Source organism: Megalobrama amblycephala, linkage group LG21 (genome assembly GCF_018812025.1).
Source record: "Megalobrama amblycephala isolate DHTTF-2021 linkage group LG21, ASM1881202v1, whole genome shotgun sequence".
In the NCBI taxonomy this organism is placed as follows: domain Eukaryota; kingdom Metazoa; phylum Chordata; class Actinopteri; order Cypriniformes; family Xenocyprididae; genus Megalobrama; species Megalobrama amblycephala.
Genome location: NC_063064.1, coordinates 6,962,114 through 6,985,847, shown reverse-complemented (window position 1 = coordinate 6,985,847; position 23,734 = coordinate 6,962,114). Strand labels below are relative to the sequence as shown.

The 23,734-nt window shown below is 37.4% G+C and overlaps 1 protein-coding gene across 1 annotated transcript in view; it reads right to left on the bottom strand.

Annotated features, from left to right (window-relative positions):
• The window catches only part of LOC125257218 (dynein heavy chain domain-containing protein 1), a 35,510-nt gene that overhangs the window by 7,642 nt on the left and 4,134 nt on the right, over positions 1-23,734 (bottom strand). The window contains 30 exon segments of the mRNA XM_048173687.1: positions 3,015-4,013; positions 4,115-4,293; positions 5,183-5,353; positions 5,454-5,564; positions 5,639-6,044; positions 6,146-6,577; positions 6,661-6,852; positions 6,926-7,075; positions 7,267-7,369; positions 8,104-8,290; positions 8,409-8,641; positions 10,400-12,122; positions 12,505-12,784; positions 12,880-13,067; positions 13,873-14,257; positions 14,260-16,872; positions 16,960-17,051; positions 17,147-17,272; positions 17,378-17,567; positions 17,675-17,766; positions 17,883-18,081; positions 18,149-18,276; positions 18,367-18,643; positions 18,719-18,844; positions 18,932-19,089; positions 19,782-20,025; positions 20,164-20,393; positions 20,500-20,575; positions 22,551-22,694; positions 22,813-23,064. Coding sequence (XP_048029644.1) covers positions 3,015-4,013; positions 4,115-4,293; positions 5,183-5,353; positions 5,454-5,564; positions 5,639-6,044; positions 6,146-6,577; positions 6,661-6,852; positions 6,926-7,075; positions 7,267-7,369; positions 8,104-8,290; positions 8,409-8,641; positions 10,400-12,122; positions 12,505-12,784; positions 12,880-13,067; positions 13,873-14,257; positions 14,260-16,872; positions 16,960-17,051; positions 17,147-17,272; positions 17,378-17,567; positions 17,675-17,766; positions 17,883-18,081; positions 18,149-18,276; positions 18,367-18,643; positions 18,719-18,844; positions 18,932-19,089; positions 19,782-20,025; positions 20,164-20,393; positions 20,500-20,575; positions 22,551-22,694; positions 22,813-23,064 — 10,686 coding nt within the window.

Below are 23,734 nucleotides of genomic sequence, written 5' to 3'. Positions count from 1 at the left end.
GAAGGAATCGAGTCAGCAACCTTTTGGCTATCAGCCATGAGCCATGAGCCTGAACCACTACACCATTCATGATCATTTCTACTAACCAGTGTTATTTTAGTATTATTTATATACTACTACAACCTGAATTCCGGAAATGTTGGGACGTTTTTTAAATTTGAATAAAATGAAAACTAAAAGAATTTCAAATCACATGAACCAGTATTTTATTAACAATAGAACATAGATAACATAAATGTTTAAACAGAGAAATTTGTCACTTTTATCCACTAAATGAGCTCATTTCAAATTTAATGCCTGCTACAGGTCTCAAAATAGTTGGGACGGGGGCATGTTTACCATGGTGTAGCATCTCCTCTTCTTTTCAAAACAGTGTGAAGACATCTGGGTATCGAGGTTATGAGTTTCTGGAGTTTTGGTGTTGAAATTTGGTCCCATTCTTGCCTGATACAGGTTTCCAGCTGCTGAAGAGTTTGTGGTCATCTTTGACGTATTTTTCTCTATAGGTGAAAGATCTGGACTGCAGTCAGGCCAATTCAGCACCCGGACTTCTACGACGAAGCCATGCTGTTGTAATAGCTGCAGTATGTGGTTATGCATTGTCCTGCTGAAATACACAAGGCCTTCCCTGACATAGACGGCATCTGGAGGGGAGCATATGTTGCTCTAAAACCTTTATATACCTTTCAGCATTCATAGTGCCTTCCAAAACATGCAAGCTGCCCATACCATATGCACTTATGCACCCCCATACCATCAGAGGTACTGGCTTTTGAACTGAACACTGATAACATGCTGGAAGGTTTCCCTCCTCTTTAGCCCGGAGGACACGGTGTCCGTGATTTCCAACAAGAATATCAAATTTGGACTTGTCTGACCATAGAACACTTTTCCACTTTGAAACAGTCCATTTTAAATGAGCCTTGGCCCACAGGACACGACGGCGTTTATGGACCATGTTCACATATGGCTTCCTTTTTGCATGATAGAGCTTTAGTTGGCATCTGCAGATGGCACGGCGGACTGTGTTTACCGATAGTGGTATTCCTGGGCCTGTTTAGTAATGTCATTGACACAATCACGCCGATTAGTGATACAGTGTTGTCTGAGGGCCTGAAGTCCATGGGCATCCAATAAAGGTCTTCGGCATTGTCCCTTACGCACAGAGATTTCTCTAGTTTCTCTGAATCTTTTGATGATGTTATGCACTGTAGATGAGATTTGCAAAGCCTTTACAATTTGACGTTGAGGAACATTGTTTTTGAAATATTCCACAATCTTTTTATGCACTCTTTCACAGCTCTGCCCATCTTTACTTCTGAGAGACTCTGCCTCTCTAAGACATCCCTTTTATAGCTAATCATGTTACAGACCTGATATCAATTATCTTAATTAGTTGCTAGATGTTCTCCCAGCTGAATCTTTTCAAAATTGCTTGCTTTTTCAGTCATTTGTTGCCCCCATGCCAACTATTTTGAGACCTGTAGCAGGCATCACATTTGAAATGAGCTCATTTAGTGGATAAAAGTGTAAAATTTCTCAGTTTAAACATTTGTTATGTTATCTATGTTCTATTGTGAATAAAATATTGGCTCATGTGATTTGAAAGTCTTTTAGTTTTCATTTTATTCAAATTTAAAAAACGTCCCAACATTTCTGGAATTTGGGTTGTATAGCATTTATTAATATTTTGAATTAACTTTTATTTTTATAGTTTCAGTTTTCATTTTCATTTTAGTTTAACTTTTAAACTGTAAAATGTTTATTCGTTTTTGTTCTTTTATATATCTATTTATCATTAATTGTGACCCGTGCTGGCAAAATGAGCAATAAGCAAATTTTAAAAAATTAGTTTTGTTATTTTCTCCATTAAAACCTTCAAAATGATGTATGATTTGTTGGAATCTGACAAAAAATTACTGAGCTAAACCTGTTTGAAGTCAACAAAGTCAATTTTGAGAAAAATCAAGTTAAAGTTTTCTGAAGGTTCCAAAAAAAAATCACCTAGCAACCACACCTTAAAATCCCTGGTAATACCACCAAATTTGGCACAAACTAAGTCAAAACCCTTATCTATAGGGAAAAAAAATAAAAAAAAAATAATAATAATATATATATATATATATATATATATATATATATATATATATATATATACATATACATATATATATTATTATTGTTTTTTTTTTTTTTCACTTTTTTTTTCATGATTCCACAACAATTGTTTGATTAACATTAATGAAACGGACAGCCTACTGTACCATACAGATCTAATGTTACACATCAGATGTTTTCCCCCAACTGTTAACCAAATGTTCACTTAAGACATAACAGATAATGAATTTTTGTATGAATACTCGCCAAGACAGATTTTTTGAAAAACTGTCATTCTGTGTATATGTGTATATCTGGATCGAGCAGTGTCTGAGGCGTCTTTGTGTGCGCTTTGGATCTGTCAGTCAGCGTGAGTAAGATCGTTTAATTTACATCAGTGTGAGTTTGAAAATTAGTTTTGTTATTTTAGTTAGTTTTAGTTTTGTCAGACTTGTGCCATCGAGAATTCGCTATGAATATTCACAAGTTTGGAATGCTGTGCTTTACAACTACACCAAACTTTTTTCCAAAAACGTCATTTTTCATGGACAAAGGAAAGGTACTCCTCTCAGAAAACGTACAAATAAAGATACTTTTAGATGTTTAATTGCTAATTGGAGCATTGTGATCGCTAGACGAGGACTTAATGAACTAAGTTTTGTGAAAACTTCAATTTCGACCAAAATTGACATTTTTCAATTGTTTTGCCTGTAGCTCGAAATTAGTCAGTGCGCAATCCAACTCATTTTACCAGCACGGGTCACAACTGAATTTTATTTTAGTTTTAGACATTTTAGTACTTCATCTTAAACATATTTTATTTCAGTTAGTGGCCAAGACAGCATTTCTAGCTTTTGTTTGTTTTTTATCAGATATTTATATTTTATTTTATTTCACTTTTATTTCAAATAACTTACCCCTTTGTTGTCCGCTTGGCACTGTGCAACTTGTTTAATCAAGTGGAGAGGGTAGATGCTTACTGGCACGTTTTTATCTGGTAAATGTACGACTACAGGACCTTCATTTTTGGACAAAAGGTTGGAGATCATTTCCACAGTGCCCATTAGAGGGTCTCCAGCAAATGAATGTAGCATATGTCCTTGTGCACAGGCTGTAAGGTCCTCTTCCACTGCTGCTAGCCACTGAGGACACAGTGTCTTCCAGAGAATAGCCCGCTGCATTGTGGACAAATGAGAGTGAGACTGACAAGGGACTGGTCCAATCACTGTGGAGGAAGGAAACCGCAGGTATTCCCGCCATAGCTTGGACGAATTTACCAGAGATGATACAATACCCCTGAAGGGTGCAATCGTCTCTAACAGATAGACATCATCTTGAGAGTGTGTTTGAATCCAGCTTGGCAGCTTGGGGATAGACTGTGTGGATGGTGATAAAAAACACTCTGAAGATTTCCAGTTGCTTAATCCTCTGAGGAAAGTGACTCGTTCTACTTCAGGGCAGCCCTCATTGTGGGCAATAACGGCAACAGATACCAATAATCTGAATAAAGCAGAATGGTTCTGGAACAAGCGGGGTTTATACTGAGAAAAGACATGAGACAAAATTCTGTAGGTAATCTCTGATGCATTGGGCTCCATCTCTCTATGAAACTTCATGTCAGGGCTCTCCAGAGCTAAAGCTGACCGAAAAGTGAGCAGGAATCCGTGAAGAGTGAAAAGATAACATGGTGAAAGTCGGGCAATGTCCTGCAGAGTGTTGTAAAGGGACGTGGTGAGCTCTGCAATTCGATAAAAATCAGCCATCAGGGGTTTGTGTCGATCTATCTCTTGAGATAGCTCCTTGATTTCTGTCTCAAGTTCAAGAGAGATACTCTGACATGTATACACGTGTGGAAGGAACTCAGGGTCCTGGAGAAGTGGTGCGGATGCATGCATGACATACTCCATTAGGGAAACCTGCAATCATAATAAAAAAATGACATTAGGACATGTGCTGTTAAGAATATTTCATAAAGCTTAGCTTTCCAAAAAAGATCTAAACTTCTTCAACAGCCGACCTTGTTTTGAAAAATTTTATGCTGAAGTGTCTGTTTTTTTGTCTGTATTTGGTGATATTGTTTCCATAGTTCTGAACACTCAGTCTGCATCAGTTCTGTCAAAATAAGGTCCCGAACTTCAGATGTGCTTGGAGAAAGATCAATCATTTGAACCTCCTCCAGGAAAGAAGAGTGAATTTCTAGCAGAAAATGTGGAAAAGGAATGGAAAACATTAGGCAACAACTTACAGCAGGGGTTTTTAAACTAGTTCATTGGAAACCAAATGGGTGCTGGGGGTCCATGCAGGTTTCCAGTGAACTAGTTTCCAATGAACATGCGTGTTTATGTTATTGGGGGCCCTAAGCAAATCTCCAGGAGGGGGCCGTGCGATCGCATCCCAGGGGGAGGGGGGGTCCCCCTGCGGTAGCCACATTCCGCATTTTGGGAGAAATCATGGGGGGGCCCCCAAGCCCGCGGGGTCCCACACAATTGCGTGCTTTGCATGGTGGGTAAACACACTACTGGGTCCATGTAAATGTGTAAATGGGGGGGGGGGGGGGGGAGTGGCGGGGGAGTTTATTTCTTAGTATGAATGCATTCACAAATACAGTAAATTGTATTTATGTTGTACTCATCTACAAAGTTTCTGTTGCCTTTATCTTGCTCACTATGGGTTGAAATGCATTATTCTCTGTAAAACTGCTTTTTGAACTATATTTATTTTGATAAAACACTATACAAATCTGAACTGATCTATATATTTCTTCAGGTTTACACATCTAACATTAAAAGTATTTAAGAAAAAACTATTAAGTAAATATTTTCTAAATAATATTTAATAAATATAAATAAGTTTAGTACAATAATATAATAATACAGTTCCATATAATATAATATAATATAATATAATACATTTATTTTAATATAGGTGAGGTACATATGTAGATGACCTTATTTTTTAGGAAGGGGTCCTATCATCATATTTGGGGGTCCATGGTTGGAAACTTTTTTGAAAACCCCTGCTTTAGAAACTTTTAAAAGGATCATATCTTGTAGAATCAACACAAAACACATCCTCAATCACTCACCATGTATCACAGTTTGGACTGGAAGGGAAGTGCTCATAACGAGGCGAAATTCAGGATGAGCAGTTTTAACTGTGCAACTCCAGCCAGGAGAACTTGCTGGTGTAATAAACTCCTGAAGGATTTGTAGGTTTGATATTGCTTGTTCAATGTGCATCACCAATACTCTTAGACCTGCAGTGGATAGAAGCAACATGAGCTTACATCATTCACAGTGTAGATTTAAAAATTAAAACTGAAGATCAAAGCATGGAAGACTTTGCAGATGACTGACCTTCTTTTGCTCCGTGATTAAATTTATCAAGTAACTCTGGATCATCAGCAGAAACTATAAGTTCATATTTATCCTTCTTATGACCTTTTTCTTCACCTCTTGCATACTGACCTAAAAAAAATTTAACTATAGCTTTAAGATATTTCTAAGCAGTAAGACATAAAAAGACAGGCTGTCATACTGACCAGGAGGAAACCATGTCTGAGATTCCTCATCTTTATGATGATCTGCTAGTAGAGGGCAACGCTGAGCCCAAGCAACATTCCCCCAGAGAAGAACACTTCGGACCAGATCAGAGGAATCTCCATGGATTCGATCCAGATCTAGTCCAAGTATTCGATTTAAAGCAATTTGAAATGTCTTACTGATGGGAATGGCCACGTAGTGGTCACAAGTTGTGATTGGGGCATCATCAAAAAGTGCTGCACATGGGTCCTCCCGTTTCATGTTAATTTCACCAGTCAGACAAAGTTTGTGCCACTTCTCGAGCAGCTCTTGTCGAACATCAGGCCTGAACGGACCCAAGTAAGTAACAGCAGCTGCCAAAATCAGGGCGTCACCTGCAATGTGTTGTTTAGCCAACTTTGCTTCCTGCAATACACCAAAATCAAATGTCTTGTCTAGTTTCATTTGAACAATATGCACATTGCTTGAAAAATTCTGTTGAAATAGCCATTGACAACTTTAGCTACCTTTTCTTCTGATGTCCAATCTTTAATGTGATGTTCAACCAGTTTCAGAGCAGCACATGACTCTCTCTCTTGAGCCTCTGCAGTACTAAGCTGGGCGTTCAACAACTCCATGTCTTGTCTGTTGAGCTCCTGTTGTCTCTCCAATTCAACTAGTCTTTCCCAATCTGACTCCTCCTGCAACTTCGCGACCTTCAACCTCGCTCGACTCGAAGCCATGAGCTCATCTAAATTGCACTTTTTAGCCTTTTGAGGTGCCATGTGGCGCTGTACGCAAGCATACTGGTATACTGCTCTCACCCATCGACACAAAGATTCACAAGCCCGGCTCACATCGCGTACAGAGCTTGGCTGAAAGGCTGGTGCCTGTATTATATGACCCAACTTTTGAATCGTCTCATCAGTTAGTTTAGAGCAGTCGAAAAATTCCAGTTCCTGGTGGAGCATGAGAGGAAAATGATACAAATCTCAAAACAATTATTGCTTCATAGGGTTCAGGAGAGGATTTTTTTTTTTACCTGAAAGAAGCTGGATTGCAACAAAAGTTGCCTGCTACTGTCCCAACCACATGGACGGTTGAATAACATGCATATAATGTCCATGACCATGACAACTCCATCAGGTGGCATCCTGTAGTGTCGCATCTCATCCACGTCAGACTGGCTCAAAGCCTGCAGTGCCTCCACAGCTGCTCGGTACAGCGGACTCACCTGCACACAAACAGCAACAGTGAAAATCCCATTTCAGTGTGTCCAATATGTGATCATACTAATCAAACCAGACCTGATTAAAGGCATCTTGAACTTGTTGCTGAACTCGATGTGACTGATTCTCTAGTTTGGAAAGCCATTCTTCTTCCTGCAAACTTTGGTGGTGGGTTCGTTCCCAGATTTTTTGTGCCATATCCACCGATCTCTGCAGCTGGTCTAGACACTGCAATGATACATAAATGCATACTGTACAATAGAAGGATTATTTTGGATCTGAGCTATTGACACAAAGGTTTCAGGTTCAACCTTTGCTCTATTTTCTCTGAGTGCTTGAACAAAGTAAAATCATTTTCAAACATCATTTATAACTATATCCTACTGCTTCTCCATTTAACCATTTCTGCTGATACGTACCTTCTGTTTTTCTTCACATTTGGCCCTAAAGCTCAGAACTTCCTGAGTGTCCCTTGCAGCTGTGTCGGTCATGACCTTCACATCTGCTAGAAGCTTTGCTAACCTAACAAGTAAATAAAAAACAAGACAAAACACAAGAAAATGTTGAGAACATTTCATAAAATACTTTTAAAAAGTTTTGGCATGGTCACACTTTAGTTTAGGGTCCAATTCTCACTATTAACTAGTTGCTTATTAGCATGCATATTACCAGGATATTGGCTGTTTATGAGTACTTATAAAGCACATAGTAATGACTTATTCAGCATATTCTACATCCCTAATCCTACCCAATACCTCAACTTAACAATTACCTTACTAACTATAAATAAGCAGTAATTAGGAGTTTACTGAGGCAAAAGTCATGGTTAATAGTGAGAATTGGACCCTAATCTAAAGTGTGACCAAAGTTTTATAATGAAAGAAGTCTTTTATGTTGAAGGCTGCATTTATTTAATAAAAATACTTCATAAATAATTCTGTTTTGGTGCTCAAGATACATTTATTTTTCTTTTCTCTTTATTATCACAGCTGAAAAGAGTTGTGCTAATATTTTTGTGGAAACCATGATATATTTTTCCAGGTTTATTTGACAATAGAAAGTTCAAAAGAACAGCATTTATTTGAAATAGAAATCTGTTGTATCTTTATAAATGTCTTTACTGTCACTTTTGATCAATTTAATGCAGCTTGCTGAAGAAAAGTATTATTTTTTTTAAAGAAAAAACTAACTGACCCCAAAGTTTTAAAGGTAGTGTATGTGTTTAAGTACATCAGCTGTACTAGCAGTCCCCTCACCGGTTGTACTGAACTCCACTTTGCTCGAAGAGGTGCCGGCAGAGAAAGAAGAACCGATCCATCAGCTCTACGTAGGACCGAGGGCCAAACGGTTGAAAATGAAGCAGTGGGACAGCATATTTTGTAGCCGATAGATGTATTCCTGCCATTGCCTTAGAAATACTATGAGCTAAGCTATCCTTGGCAACTAGAAATGCAACAATAAAAAGGCATTAAACATGAAAAAACATGAAAAAAACATTTAAAAAAAAAATAAAAAAACTAGTTGATAAAATTAGTAATAGGAATATATTTAATAGATTTACCTGTACTATCTGTCTGGGGTATCTGCTCACTGGCTTTTAAATGATAAAAGGCACTTTCAGCTAAAGCCTTAGAGGTCCAGGGTTGGTACACTTCTACACAACAGCAGAGACTTACAGCCTTGGTGACATGCGTCTCCAAATCTGAAGATTTTCCGGTTTGTCTTTCACGATTGTCCGGAAGGAGAGGATAAAGCAGGAATACGTGCATATTTCTTTTGATGTTTTTGAAATACCTGCACAAAAAGGAAATTATATAACAATAACTTTACTTTCAATTAGGAATAAATACACAATATCAGTACTAGGGTTGCAAAGGGGCAGAAAGTTTCTGGAAACTTTCCACGGGATCTTAACCTGGGGAATTTTGGAAATATTCCAATTTGGAAACTTAACAGGAATTTATGGGAATTTATATAAATTTATAATATTTTTATAAAATGTATCATATAAAAATAAATATAAACATTTTGTTTGGTCATAACATGAAATAAGTTATTTATTTTTCACATTCAAATAATTCTAATTTAGTAAATATGTAAAATATATTTTTATTGCAGCAATTGTTATGTGGTATTTATTTCAGTGTCACATGATCCTTCAGCAATATTTAATCCTAATATGCTGATTTGATACTCAGTTATTATCATTGTTGGAAACAGTTCTGCTGTTGAATATTTTTTTGGAATCTGTGATACTATTTTCAGGATTTACTGATTAATAAAAAGTTAAAAAAGAACAGAATTTATTCAAAATAGAAATCTTTTCTAACAATATCACTTTAATATCGCTTTTTATCAATTTCACACATCATTGCTGAATAAAAGTATTAATTTTGTTCAAAAAAGAAAGAAAAAATATTACTGACCCCAAAATTTTGAACGGTAGTGTATATTGTTACAAAAGATTTCTATTTTAAATAAATGCTGTTCTTTAAATTTGATAATTGAGTATCAAATTAGCATGTTAGAATGATTTCTGAATCATTCTGAATGATGCTGAAAATGCAGCTTTGCATCACAGAAATAAATGTGCATGTTATGGACTGGGGGAATGCACAGTGCATGCAGGGGTTGTGGTCTCAATTGCTCTGCAATAAGTATTGTGCTGTGTAAATGTGATTGAGGAATGTGCAGGGTAAAAATTCAACTAAAATTTCATTAAATATGGTTGTTTTAACCAAAATTATGCTGCAAGATGTTTTTTTCAACTACATAAGTACCCTGTTATAGGCTAACCTGCAATTTTGCAAATTACCGTTAATTCCCATATATTCCCATTAATTCCCATGGAAAGTTTCCAGCTTTGAAAATTTCCGGAATTTTGCAACCCTAATCAGTACTGTATCAGTTATCAACCAATATTAGTGATTTTTTAATTTATCAGTGCTTGATACTGAATATTTAATTGTGCTTGCTCATTTCCCTTATTTTTACATTTAGATTACCTTTGCCATTGTCTAATAATACATTGAAATTACCTTTGCCATCTACTAATTAAAAGTTTGAAAAAACTAATACAAAAATGCTGTTAAATGTAATTTTTAGCAGATCTCAAATTATTTATTTTTTTCATATTGTACATTATAATGTATTGGATATGTGATGTCTAAATTCACCTGTAGCATTTAAAATGATTGATTTTAGTTTTAGTGTTTTTATTTATTTTTGTAATTTATTTATTAATTTATTTAGACAAAATAGTATAGAATAGTAACATTAATATCAGTCATTTACTGGTTATCAGCCATAACATTAAAATAATTATTAATTTATCAATATCTTCCTTAATTTTAATATTGGTGCATCCTTATTTTCAATGACTTGATCTTCTGCAAAAATCACAAGAAATCCAAGAATGAAAATGCAAAAACATTTCAATAATCAGATACAAAATGATGAACACAAATTAATAAGCTTAATTAAACAATAAATTGAAACAACATCAGTATTTCAGGTAAACAATATGAAATGAAACTGATACTTATACCCTACATTTCAAGAGCTTGGTCATCCTTCAAATGGCACCGTGTATTTTTCATCCATGTTTTCATCCTTAGCGTCACTTTCTTCAGTTCCTCATCTGAATACAGTCCAGGAAGGATTCCAGTTGCCATAATTACCAGCAGTTCATCTTTAACAGCCTGGCTGGTGTCCTCATGAACCAGTAGAACCAAATGTCCAACATCCACTGCAGTTCCGCTCCAAACCTCTTTAATCATTTCCCACAACTTGGTCTCATTTCCATGATGAACCTCAATTAGTTGGTATCCCGTCAGAGCAGCTGCTAGACGTACAGTGGTCTTTCTGCCCGTTTTCTTTGTTGCTCCAAACAGAACCCCGTGTCCACCAGGAATGAGAAAAGCTCGGATGATATGCACAAGCTGATGTATGTTCTGGTGATGCACAGCCCATTTAGGACTATAATAAGTGTCATCAGAATTTCCCTTTTTATTTTCTTCTCTGCTTTTAATAGTATGAACCAATTGGTCCATCAACATATTTACATCTCTTTCCTGATACACACAGTTGCGTTTAAAATTATGATGCTGAACAATGTTGTTCAGCGCCTCACAAAGTTCTGGACTGAAGACCACATTCTGGATGAAAGAAGTTGTTTCCTGTAGAAGCTGCAGAAACTCTTCGTGTGCAGCTGGTTTTTGGTTTATGTAGTCATATCTGTTTTCACCAGAATGAGAATGAGAAGAAAACATCATTTGAAATGAACAACTTGAGGATTCAGTTGCAGATTCAGATTTACACTCTGATGTTCCTGGTTCACTCTCAACATTTCCATCATCTTTTACTTCATCCTTCATGTATGAGGATCCATCCTCATCAATTCCTGGACTATACAAGCTGGAGTTGCTCTCTACAACATAGCTCTCTTCTCTCTCTGGCTGAACTTCTGCCATTCCAAGCAAGGGAGACACATTCTCTTCCAACTGGGAAGGTGTTGAATCCAGTTGCTGGTTTACATTACATGTGCTTGATACAGATGATTGATCTGTAAGGCTTGATGTATCTGCTGAAGGTGTTTGGGATTCAGCTGACAATCTAGTGCCAAAATTCTTCTCAGAAACTTCAGCTAAAATTGAGATTAATTTTTGGCATGCCTCCTCTGAAGCTAGGCGATCACCAAAAGTGCGCAAACACTCATGCATCCACAGACGGACAATGTTGAGATCAAGAGCTACATGACCAAGAGCAGATGGAAAAAAGACTTTTTTCTCAGTTGAACCCAGACTACTCTGAAGAGCCTGCTGGACATCAAGCCTTGGCCTCCAGAGGTACATCCCTTGAAACACTTTGTGAATATCATGCAAAGAAAAGATGAAGTTTGGACTGTGTGAAGCAGCAGTAAAACATTTACGCACTGAAAAACACACATCCAGAGTTGAGGTTATGATGCAATTTGCCATATCCACAACTTTCTGCTTGGGTTGTATTTCTTTCAACCATGGTTGCAATTTCGAGGAATGAATAGAAAACAGGATTTCAGAAGACATGCTTGGGAGAGACAACGTGGTGAAGAGTCGAGAGAGCCGGGGAGACATCCGACTGCTGTTGTCTGCATTAGGAGCACTGCAAGTGCCTAGATAATTAATGGCTCTTGATTGAAACAGCTTGAAGTGAGAGCCATCTGATGTCAACACTTCACCTCTAGAAATACATTGACGCAATGTCTCTAGAGTCATTGATGTTTTACCATAAGCATCTGCAAAAAAGAAAAGAGACATAAGTATAAGTGCATAAATGTTTCCCTTGTCAATGAAATTACTAAAAATATTATGTTAAAGTTTTTTAATATAAATTTTGTCAATGATAATGAAGATGGTAAATGTGCATCATGATGATTAATTTATTTTAATTAAACTGTTGACTAAAAGACAAGAAGTACTACTAATGTTTTTGAAGAAGAAAAATCTTTAAAGAATACAATATATGATATGTTTACCATATTGTACACATTATAATTTTTCAGGAGCTCAAGTAATATATAAAGCATAATGAAAGATAAATATGCATGTTTTTAGATTTTGGTTTATTAAAACAGATGCCCAAGCAGCTGACTCAATGTAACTTCTTTAAAAACTCACCAAATGGTGCTTCATGAAGGTCATCAATGAACAGAAGTAGGTCTGGTTGCTTTAAGACCTTCATGTTGTTTAGTTGAGTGTCCTGGTATCTAACTTTCTTGAATGCATTGCACAAGTCAGAACGGTGAAGGCCTGGACTGGCAGGTAAATGGATATGTGGTCTTGCACGTGATATTAAAGACTTGCACAGCATTGTTTTGCCAGAACCAGACTCTCCCACAAGAAGTGCTGGCTGTTGAACATCCAGCAGCATGTCCAGTAGATATGCATGTATTTCGTACTATTTCAAGGGCAAGAAGTACAATTTAATCACCTGCTGAATGAGGAAAATATAATGTTGATGTTAATATGAACTCTATGAGATAAAAGGCAAACCTGAGGCACAGATGTGAAGAAGACCTGTGGCCTCTTACGCCTACTGCAGTTGATGAAATTGGTTGTGTCTCTCATTTCCTTACTGAATTCAAAGAAATGCTCAAATACCGTGCCTCCTGGTGGAGTATCAACTTCACAATGGCTCTTATACAGGGCCTCCCGCAAAAAGATCAAAATGTGGCCAGTGTCTACAACGAGAACAGGCATATTCTTTTATATACACTGTAACAAAACAAGGATTACTGGAGTATGTTTTTCACTGTATATCATAACAACTTCTAGAATTTAGTATCTTCACATATGAACATGTATACCTAGGGTGCAAATGTCCTCCAAATCCCCAAATGTAAGCTACAATAAAGAGGTTTCTTGCTTGTAACCCCCATTGAGAAGAGGGAGCCATGAGATCACTGCACGGTGGCTGGAGAACTTGTGCATTATCTGGTGAACAGAGAATGTGGAAGCTACATTTATACGCATTGTTAACAAAAAAAAAATATTTATACAAATGTGATTATCAGTGTCTTAATCAAATAAAACTTTTCAATAGGTCAAACAATCATATTCTCTGAACCTACAAGGCTGTTCCTTCAACTATGGACACTCTATAGGGAGTTGTCTCTTTAAAGACTTTTGTTACTCTCACTAGTTTAATTATTTTGATTTTGACAGTTGAAAAATGAAAAATAAATGAAAGCAAAAAATTTCCAAAAATGTTTTAATGTGCCTTATCATATAACAAAGATAAAGTTAAAATCTGTTCCTTTTAATAAAACCCTTTAGTGCCCAAAGCTGAAAAATCAGCCATAAATGCATGATTTTTACAACTGATGAGATGGAATTGAGTGGAATTCTACCTGTTGTTTTAGTTTTCCTTGAAGTGTATTTCAAGTCTTCTGTTTTCCCAGAATGCTCCAAAAGTGAATGAAGAATCTTAATAAAGGACATTATTTCCTGCAAACCATCTGTAATCCTAGACGAATGTCTGCCTTCACCCATCACTGGCCAGCACTGAAGAAAGTGCTTTGTTTTTGAGAAACACTAGTGTGTCAGGGAAAAGGTCTTCAGCAAGGTGACTCCACATTTCCAGAGTAACCTCGTCCACATTATGCTCCCTAGAGAGCACATCCATCTGACACTTCCACACAGATCTCCACAGGTTCTCTCCAGAAACATATACCAGACTACAGTGTGTCACTACAGAGGGGGTTGAATCACCAAGGTTTGTGACCTCAGCTAGTATTTTCAGTCTTGATGGCTCAGTTTTCTCTCCCGATGGAAGGTAAAGATAAGGATGTTCAAGATCGCAAAGGGTAATCAAAGAGTCCATCCAAGCAGGTCTGCCAAATGGATCACCATCCAGCACAATCCATTTCACTTGCTGTATTTGCACAGTTTGCTTTCTTTTGAAAGGGTCGATGGGCATGGCTGCTCTGAATGTCTTAAAGCTTTAGTGAAAGCTCCATCAGACCAGGAGTTGTCTATGCCAAAATAACCACCAAAAAACTGTTTGTGGGTCAAGGTATTGGGGAATATGACCTCGGTGCTAACAGAGCCCCAACATGGCATAGACAAATGATGATAGATGTCTTTAAGATCTCTTTTAGGATGACAAGCTGATTCAACCTCCAGATCCCTGGAAAGTTTTTTAAGTGCACTCACAAGGGCTTGATACAAAGTTGTTTTGCCACTACCAGCTGGTCCAAGGAGCACTACAACATTGGAGAGCTTTAGAGCTTGATGCAAGATCAACACATTTTGAAGCATTTGCGTGTCTGGATAAAATCCTTGTTGATGTGACTCGTCTTCCACTACATTTCTAAGCATACTTTGTTCATCTTGATCAAAGAACTGCTGTAGACTTGGAAAGTACCTCACTTTTGGAAAGATTTCCTCAAATAATGTATAAAACTGTGATGCTCTCTTTGGATCTGAGACAGTATACCGCATGACTGACAGAACTCCTTTGACTGCTGCTTGCTCCTCTAACTCCGCATTTATAATTGCATTAGACTGATTAACAAACTTGACCTTCTCTGGCATTGTTTCAAGGTTTGTATTTGCAGATCCTGTTTCGTTCGGACTAGAAAATGTACCCTTATCAGTTTTTTCCAAATGACGAGAGAGATGTAAATGTGTTCCAGAGGCAACAATCACATTTTTGAGAAGCACAAGCCAAGAGGTCTGATATCCACTGACAAAATCGGGGAGGCAATGTGAATCCTTAGCAAGGCTAAAGAGAGAGTCCAGGCGGCGACTTATTGTAGCTGCTTCAGAGAATCCGAATGACACCAACATCGCTTCTGCAATGATTCTGTAGTGTGGCTGCATCATTGCAACAGGCCTCATTGCAGCTCTCAAATTTTCTGGTATCTCAGTTGAGTAGCCATTATCTGAGATTGTGATACATCCATAAGTTAGCTTGGCCCAAATATTTTTTCCAGCAAAGTGACATTCCACCTCATTCACTGTACTGTTGTACTTTTTGATGAATTCTCCACTGCTACACTTTCCATCTGTGGAGGACAACTCATGTCCTTCCTTTTGTGCTTGTCTTTGAACTGCTGATAAATGTTGATGAATTTCAGTCAAAAGTTGTCCCAGCTCAGACAATGTCCCTTGTTCCAACAACTCCACGGAATCAAGCACAAGCCAAGCCCCAGTTTGAAAAGCACCTAGAAGCATTTGGGAAACAACTGAGGAACCAGTATTTAAACAACACTTCAAGATGACCACTTGTCGTCCCAGTGCATAACCCAATTGCACAGCGGCATGCTGTTTGCCTGACATGTGGGGTCCACTGATGAAAGCACACTTGAAGCTTGACAAGGCAAGAATTATGCCCATGTAAGCTTGCTCAGTTGAAGGGGTAGTCACCATCGTCCAATTCTCAGGTCCAATGTATTCATAGCCATATGGCAATTGTGTGCTCAGAATGTCAACACAGACAGTCTGATCTTCTTGAGATGGAAGTAAATCAGAAGTCATTGCATGAGCATTTGGGATAATGTAATATTTCATAAGCTTGTGCCATTCAAAAGAGGACTCCAAATCTCCTTTTACTTCAACTAGCCCATTGGTTTGGCCAGAATGCTTCATGGTCATCATAACGAAGGCACGCAAAGCTGTCAAAGTGTGTTGGGATGGTTTCTCATTTGAATTTGCAGCGTGTTCTTTTATAAGCTGGCACAAATATTGCAGTTTTGCTGCACTTTGGGATTTGATTCTCATCCACATGCCAGTTGTAGTACAATGTGATGACTTCTGGACCATACTGCACCACAAAACTTCCTCTGCCACCAAAAGACATTGCAAAGGAAACTGAGATATTAGTTTCAACAGTGAAGGAGGTTCATGAGTTACTTCTGAACTGTTCCCCTTGCTATTCCCAATCAGGTCTGGGGTGCCAGGAAACTTTTCAAGCATTGAATTTTGCTGGACAGCTAAGCATTTCAGAAATGTCTGTTTCACTGCTTGATACAATTTTTGCTCAAAGAGATTAAGCCAAGCCACAGGACTGAGGTTTGACTCAAGAGGACAGACGAAGGGAACATGTTCACTAAATTCTCCATATACACCATGTACCCACATTTGTTCATTACTTAGAGCTGATAAATAATTTTCACTGCAAACATCATCTTTAACTTGAACATCAAGCTGCTTCACTCCCTTGAAGCATTTCTGCACCAGAGGTAAAAGTGAGGAAGGTGCTGGGAGCTGTAAAGAGAGAAGTTTCATCACCTCTCCATCACTGAGAAAGTAGAGTCTATGGAACAGGTTTCGTGGTGACTCTAAGACGTAGAGTAAGTGACTGGAAATCTCCTCCATTGTTGTGAGTCCGTTCATAAAGGCAGCACGTAGACTCTGTCCTTGTAAACTGTCACTGGCCTCTGTTGTTTCACTCAGTTGAACAAAACTGGATACATGTGGGTCATTAACTGTGATCTCAATGATTTCACGAAATACCTTATCCACTGGGTGAAACTTCTCTTGCTACAATAGAAGAAAGTTTGATCAGTTAGAGAAAATTGTTTCACTTAAACTGCATTAAACAAACTAAGCATTACATCAAAAACATACCAACTCAGACTTTTGGAAGCGTATTTCATTGAATGTTCTGCTTAAAAAGATCCATTTCTGCTGATATCGCTCAAATATATCAAGCAGTTTATCTATAGTTAAAGGCAAAAGAAAACAAGAAATTAACCTTTCTTAACACTCTCTACTGTCCAGATATAAACTGTTGACACCTATGTCAGGAATATACCTTGCTCTTGTAAAAGCAGCAGCCAGTGTTCAACATCTTTCTGAAACTCAGCAACATGTGGAGAACGCAGCATATCAGAAAAGGTCAGAACACTTTCCTTAGTCTGAGCCAAAAGCATCTCTAAACCTGAAAGAGATACAAAAAAAAAAGTTATGTAATATATGCATGTAACTGTACGATCTGTACTAATAGTTGAGATTAGCTGTATAGATGGGAGAGTATATAACTTACCAATAATGGTGAAGGTTCCACCATCACGAATGTGATGCTTTGGTGCATTTTGACTGGATTGTTGTGGGCTCTGCTGTTGCTGGACAGTAATAATGAACCTGGTATGATTGAATTCTGCCCCTTCCCAGTGTCTCTGAAGTGCTCTGAAAGTCTGTTCCATGTCTGCCTCAGCTTTGGCATCTAGACAGACCTGGAAGCCAATGCACATCCATACCCCATAGCTTATAATGATTGAAAAGCAGTTAATGTTAAGTTTTCACATTACATATTTACAAGTGTAAACAAGTGCTACTGAACCTTGTTGATTTTACTTTGATGCCTCTGTAGCTCTTTGGTCATGAGATCAGCCAGCGTTACTTTGCATTCGCTGTCAAACAATAGACCAACTCCTACAGAAACAATTATATTGATGGTTTGGATCCTAGTATATATGATATTACAGGTTCCTACTAATTAAAAACTATTTTAAACTAACCTGATACTTATGTATGTTTATGTCATTTACCCTTTGATATGTTTCTCCAGTGCTTCTGTTTCAGTGTGGGGCTTCTCAGCTTACTCAAAACAGGGAGTAGCTGGTTGAACCCCTGCAAAATCTGTAGGGTTTTCTGTAGCAAAGCATCATGGGAGGGTATAATTTTTGCAAATGCCTCTGCCTGCTGTAGCCATTCACTAACCTTGTCTTGGGTTTTAGACACCTCAAACTGCAAATGCAAGAGAAGTATTATATGCAGAATCAAAAAAACTGTTTGGTGGTTAGTAACTACATACCTTCCTGAACTTCAGTAGCTTCCACTCTTGAATTTTTTTGGACGACATGCTCATCAGCTCCCAAAGCCCTTTCCTTGCTTCAATATTCTGCTGTGCTACAGTCACAAAAGTGAGATCCAGTTGGTGACCTGAAAGAATAAATGAAACCACTGACATGAAACCAGTGCATTAAAACCACTGAAAGAGAGTGGTTTAGGATCCTGAGCACATTGTCCTACCTCTCAGAATTTCACTGGCTCTGCTATGATCATTCAACTGCTCAGCAATCACATAGAATTGACTGCACAATTCTTTCAGCTGGACAGGCATTTCTTTGCCATTCTGGTCAGGGTCAAGATAGTGTCCAGAGGTGGCTCTTGAAACCAGGCTGTCTAATTCGTTTACTAATGAGGAAACATTGCTGTCCAGTGTATCAAGCATAGAAGGAAGCTGTTGGGTAACCATTTCTGCAGCTTTTTTCAGGAGTGGAACAAACTGATTCCACAAGTCAACTATCTGCAGAAATAGTTGGCTGTTAGATTTTGCAACTCAGTGAAATCAGTTAAATAAATTACATATTTTCAAATGTACCTGCTTCATCGAGATAATATCATTTGAAGCCATGTGTGCATAATTCCTTCTCACAGTTTCCTGTAGGGAGTGGAGGTCTTCCAGCTTCTGCTGCATATCTCCTGACATTCTCTCGCAGCACTTTACCTGCATAAATATAATAATGTTGAATGATTACTCCACAGTTTACACTGATTGACCAGCACTGACAAAGCAGTATGTCAAAGTCAATACCATGTTTGAAAAAACTGTGAACTTGTGAAAAGTGTTTGGCTCAGACTCCATGACTTCCATGGCTCTTTTCAGCTGAGAAGAGAGATTCTCAGAACGTATTTGCAAATCTTCACACAGTAGCTTTAGCACATCCTGGTCAATAGTGATTAACATGGAACCTTAACACAAAAACAGGACAAGAAATGAACATACCAATACCAATATATATCATACCAATGCCTGATACACAAACTTAATCGCTTTGTTTCTAAACTGCACAAGAGACCAACACTTCTGTATAGAAAAATCCCATTCATTTTCTTCATTGAAAAAAACAAATTCTTCAAATTCTTTTCAAACACTTTGTCACTACAGATACAATTTGTGATTGTTGTGAAATTATGTTGTGAAGTTAGGATATTTTTAAATCCTTAAGGAGACAATGAATACAAAAAATATGAACCAAGAATCAAGAACCAAGAACCAAGGTCTCTGGAAAAAAGTGAGTTTGGTGTTAGCGTGTTGCTAAGCTAATGTAATACACTAGTAATAATTACAAGTACATACTGTAGGACAAAAATATTGGGTCAAATAGTCCATTTTTAATTATATGCAACTAATGTTACTTGTAGATTTCAGTATTGACTAAAATATAGTATAATATGTAGTATAAAGTAGTAGTATAATATAAAGTATAATCAACTCAACACTTTCCACTATCTTGAATGTTTTTTTTTTTTTTCTCTTTTCACTGAAAAGTCGCAATGAATCCTAGGATTGCCTATAACTGCTGTAACTCATTTATCTTTCATTAACAGCCATTCAAGTACTGTAGCTGATTTATCATGAATTCAAAAAAAGGCAAACACACCAATATCCTTTTGGATGGTGGAGAACTCAAGAGTGAACAACTTATTTGATGTAGTGAAGAACTGAGGCATGCTGTGAAATTTGTCCATCCAAAAATGAAGTTTCTTGATTAGCTCCTCATATTTCAGAGGGGAACATCCACGTAAGGTCTCTAGAGAGACTGAACCCCACTGACTGGTGAACAAATGAACACCTATCAACCAAGAGTGGCTCTTGCACAACTGGAGCACCTCTGTAATGGCGTCCTACACAAGAGAATCAAAGCATCATAACTGCAATGCTTATTTTGTGGTGTAAGCTTCTAGACATATTTGTACTCTTCTAGGCATGGTATTATTTGAATTTAAAGCATACACAATGTCAAGAAGAAAAAGTCAGAATACCTGTGCAATCTTTTCCTGCTTATTCTGAATCTCTTGTGTTCCAACATGCACTTTCAAGTTCCACTCCAGCAGTCTCCGTGGCAGAGGATGATAATGACCTTGCACTCTTTGTGCCTGAACCCTGAGAGAGTTCATTTTGACAGGCACTACAGTTTGAGGTGACATATCATGCTTCATTTGGGAGGAAACACTGTACCGACCTGTTACTTCACAACCTTTGGCTTTAAATTCTGAAAAGAGAATGCTAAATATGAGAATGTTATGCTGCATGTTGTATATGCTGATTGTTGAAGAATGTTACTTTTTTTATTTGATGCTACAAGCTCTGCTGAGTACCTGCAATGAGGTCTTCAATACAACTGGTGGGCAAACAGCCTTTAGAGTCACATGACAAACTGCAGGAGTCAAATACCTGTGTAGATCACATCACCAGGTTAGCATACCCGTGTAAAAAAAGAAGTGTGCCTAATTGTATTTAAAAAAAAAAAGTATTTAAAAAAAAACTACTTGCAGATAATATATTAACCAAAATTAAGTCACTGTGATTTTGCCAAGTAAGACCAACATCTTTGTTGATCCTGGAACAACATTCCAATCAACCAATCAGATTTGAGGGACAAGTTTACCATTTATGTGAAGTTTAGGCTTGCAACCAGGCTTAGGTGCTTCTACATCAATGTTATTCACCTATCTTTCCCCCCTGGGATAAGTTATGGGTAGGATTAGGTTTAGGGGTAGGAATAGGGTTAAGACTACATTTTCAGACTGGAATGTTGTTCCAGGATCAACAAAATATGTTGATCCAGGAACATGTCTTACTTGGCAAAATCATGGTGACCTAAATAAAAAATACTCAAATATTGTTATGGACAATGGGGGGACCTTGAAGTCAAAAAGGTTGAGATCCACTGCCTTAAATGTCAGTATATTTGGCAGTACACTTTAAGCATATTTCATATGGGTAATTATGAACTTACATATAGAGATGTACTGTGCTTATGTCCTATTTAAGTGGGTCAAAAAACACTCTAAGTTCAGCTAATTGCATATGATATAAATTTAAACTACAATACATTTTCATTGAATTGCAATTCCTATTTATGTCAATTAACTGTACAAAAAGATCACATTCATTACATTTTTAAAGGTGCCCTAGATTCAAAATTTGAATTTACCTTGGCATAGTTGAATAACAAGAGTTCAGTACATGGAAAAGACATACATTGAGTTTCAAACTCCATTGTTTTCTCTTTCTTATGTAAATCTCATTTGTTTAAAAGACTTCCGGAAAACACGCGGATCTCAACATAACACCGACTGTTACGTAACAGTCGGGGTGTACGCCCCAATATTTGCATATGCCAGCCCATGTTCCCAACATTATGAAAGGCATTAGACAAGGGCAGCCAGTAACGTCTGGATCTGCACAGGTGAATCAACAGACTAGGTAAGCAAGAACAACAGCGAAAATGGCAGATGGAGCAATAATAACTGACATGATCCATGATAGCATGATATTTTTAGTGATATTTGTAAATTGTCTATCTAAATGTTTTGTTAGCATGTTGCTAATGTACTGTTAAATGAGGTTAAAGTTACCATCGTTTCTTACTGAATTCACGGAGACAAGAGCCATCGCTATTTTCATTTTTAAACACTTGCGGTCTGTATAATTCATAAACACAACTTCATTCTTTATAAATCTCTCCAACAGTGTAGCATTAGCCGTTAGCCACGGAGCACAGCCTCAAACTCATAGAGAATCAAATATAAACATCAAGATAAATACTTTACTCACATAATTCGAAGCATGCATACAGCATGCATGACGAACATCTTGTAAAGATCCATTTGAGGGTTATATTAGATGTGTGAACTTTGTAAATATGCTGTAATATAATCGATAGCTCGTGTGGCAGGGAGCACGCGAATTAAAGGGGCGGCGCGCTGAAAAAATCAGTGCATAGTTAATGATGCCCCAAAATAGGCAGTTAAAAAAAATAATTAAAAAAAATCTATGGGGTATTTTGAGCTGAAACTTCACAGACACATTCAGGAGACACCTTAGACTTATATTACATCTTGTGAAAAAGCATTCTTGGGCACCTTTAAAGTATATTAAGTACTTCTTTTTTACATGGGTATACTTGTCAATACTTACATCAATATGGTGAAAAAAGAATCCTTATTTGTATAGCAGTAGACTAATAAATAATACTAATAAAAAGGACTAACACTGCTAGCACAAAGGTTACAGATAAAATATTATTATTGAAACATTCTTATGAATAGCTATGAAAAATCTGCTGAATGAGAAATTATAATTATAAAATATGAGTACTTCCCTCATTATAGCATTTTTCTTTGACCAGTTAGTGACTTCTCACCTGCAGGACAGAGTCTGCTACTGATAAAACCGCTCCAAGCAAAACCTCTTGAAACAAGTGCAATGGAGGAAAAACAGCAAGCTGATCATCTGCTCCGAATATAATCTCTGCCTGGAAGAGACCACCCTGTTGCTCCCGTTCTCTCTGAAAGGTTTAATGTAAGAAAACATTTGTAAAGGAGAAAATGAATTCCTATAATACATAAAAAACAGACTACATTTATTTCTCAAATCAAATTAAGACTTAAAACCTTGTCCCATACTTTTAAAACATTGTTTAGGAATGCTGTGATCTCACGCTTTGAGATGGTGACAAGGTTTTGAACAGTCATGTGGTCAGCTAGAGCAGCGAGGTTTCCCAGCGACTGTATGGCTTGCTCTGCCTTACTGAGTTCTTTCTGTAGGTTTCTAAAGTATGTGAGCTGAAGGTATAGGGATGGACTGCTCTTGTAGAGCTTTGTGTGTTCCACTTTCATTTGGAGCTCCTGATGTGCTTGGTAACTCCTATCCTTCACCTGCAAGTAGATGATGATGTTAAGTGCACTGTATATTTATTAACATTAAAGGGTTTGTTCACCCAATAATGAAAATTCTGTCATTATTTACTCACCCTCATGTCCTTTCAAACCCGTAAGACTTTTGTTCATCTTCGGAACACAAATGATGATATTTTTAATGAAATCCGAAAGATCTGTCCCACCACTGACAGTCTATGCAACTACCACTTTTAAGCATCTAAAAGTTCATAAAGAGATTGTAAAACTAATCCATATGAATTGAGCGGTTTAGTCCAAATTATCGGAAGAGACTCAAATCGCTTTTTATGATGAACATTGAATTCAGGCTTTTATTCACATATTAAAGGATTAATCCACTTTCAAATAAAATTTTCCTGATAATTTACTCACCCCCATGTCATCCAAGATGTTCATGTCTTTCTTTCTTCAGTCGAAAAGAAATTATTGATGAAAACATTCCAGGATTATTCTCCTTATGGTGCGTTCACACCAGACGCGAATGAAGCGTTAAGCGCGAGTGATTTACATGTTAAGTCAATGCAAAGACGCGAACAGACATCCTGCGGCGCGAATGATGCGGCGCGAATTGAGCGTTTCGGGTGTTTGACGCGCGAAATGTGCAAGTTGAAAAATCTGAACTTTGGCGAAATTTCACACCGCGTTAACC